Raw genomic sequence first — 617 nt, 5'->3', positions numbered from 1 at the left:
CCATTAACTACCATGTGATTTGTATCCTCCTGCAACCAGCAAGTCTTTTACTACAGTGAAAGTGTTAAATCAGGGTAACAAAGATAAAGAACCAAGGGAGAGTGAAACATTCATTCAATAAGGGCTGAACTTCATATGTGGAATAGCTGCTCAGGCAGGCATTTAAATAATGAATACTTACACAGCTGGGTGTGGTCTATATATATAGTACAGATACTCCATTACAAGCGCAAATTTTAAAAGTCAAGCACAAAATGAAAGCCAAACCTCAGGAAATTACAACTGACCTTTCTAACTGAAAACTTATGCAACCTGTGAAAAATTGGATGTGCCTTTTCCGGGGTGAGCTGTAGTGAGAACAGGTAAATCGATCAGGTAAGTGTCTGATGTGCAGCAGATAAAGAAAGAAGGTTTTGTGTTTATCAAGATGTAGATTATTTTGCAGTCTTTTACCAACAGAGGCTCCTGGTCAACCAAAGGAGGTGTAACTCCTCATGACCAAAAATTTATCAATAATGATAACACTGAAATATAAACATATAATCATCAAAAAACAGAGGAATAGAAGTGTTAATCCTTATGTTCATGTTAACAATGTCAATCCTTAAAGTATCTTG

General features: G+C 36.1%; 1 protein-coding gene across 1 annotated transcript in view; it reads right to left on the bottom strand.

The window, feature by feature from the left end:
* The window catches only part of LOC119593599 (SH3 domain-containing protein 19-like), a gene marked incomplete in the record, with an annotated part of 14557 nt that overhangs the window by 8758 nt on the left and 5182 nt on the right, over window positions 1–617 (bottom strand). The window contains 1 exon segment of the mRNA XM_037942553.1: window positions 288–347. Coding sequence (XP_037798481.1) covers window positions 288–347 — 60 coding nt within the window.

The sequence above is a fragment of the Penaeus monodon genome, chromosome 32, assembly GCF_015228065.2.
Source record: "Penaeus monodon isolate SGIC_2016 chromosome 32, NSTDA_Pmon_1, whole genome shotgun sequence".
In the NCBI taxonomy this organism is placed as follows: Eukaryota; Metazoa; Arthropoda; class Malacostraca; order Decapoda; family Penaeidae; genus Penaeus; species Penaeus monodon.
The sequence above is the reverse complement of the archived record's forward strand: the minus strand, read 5'-3'. Positions and strand labels throughout refer to the sequence as shown.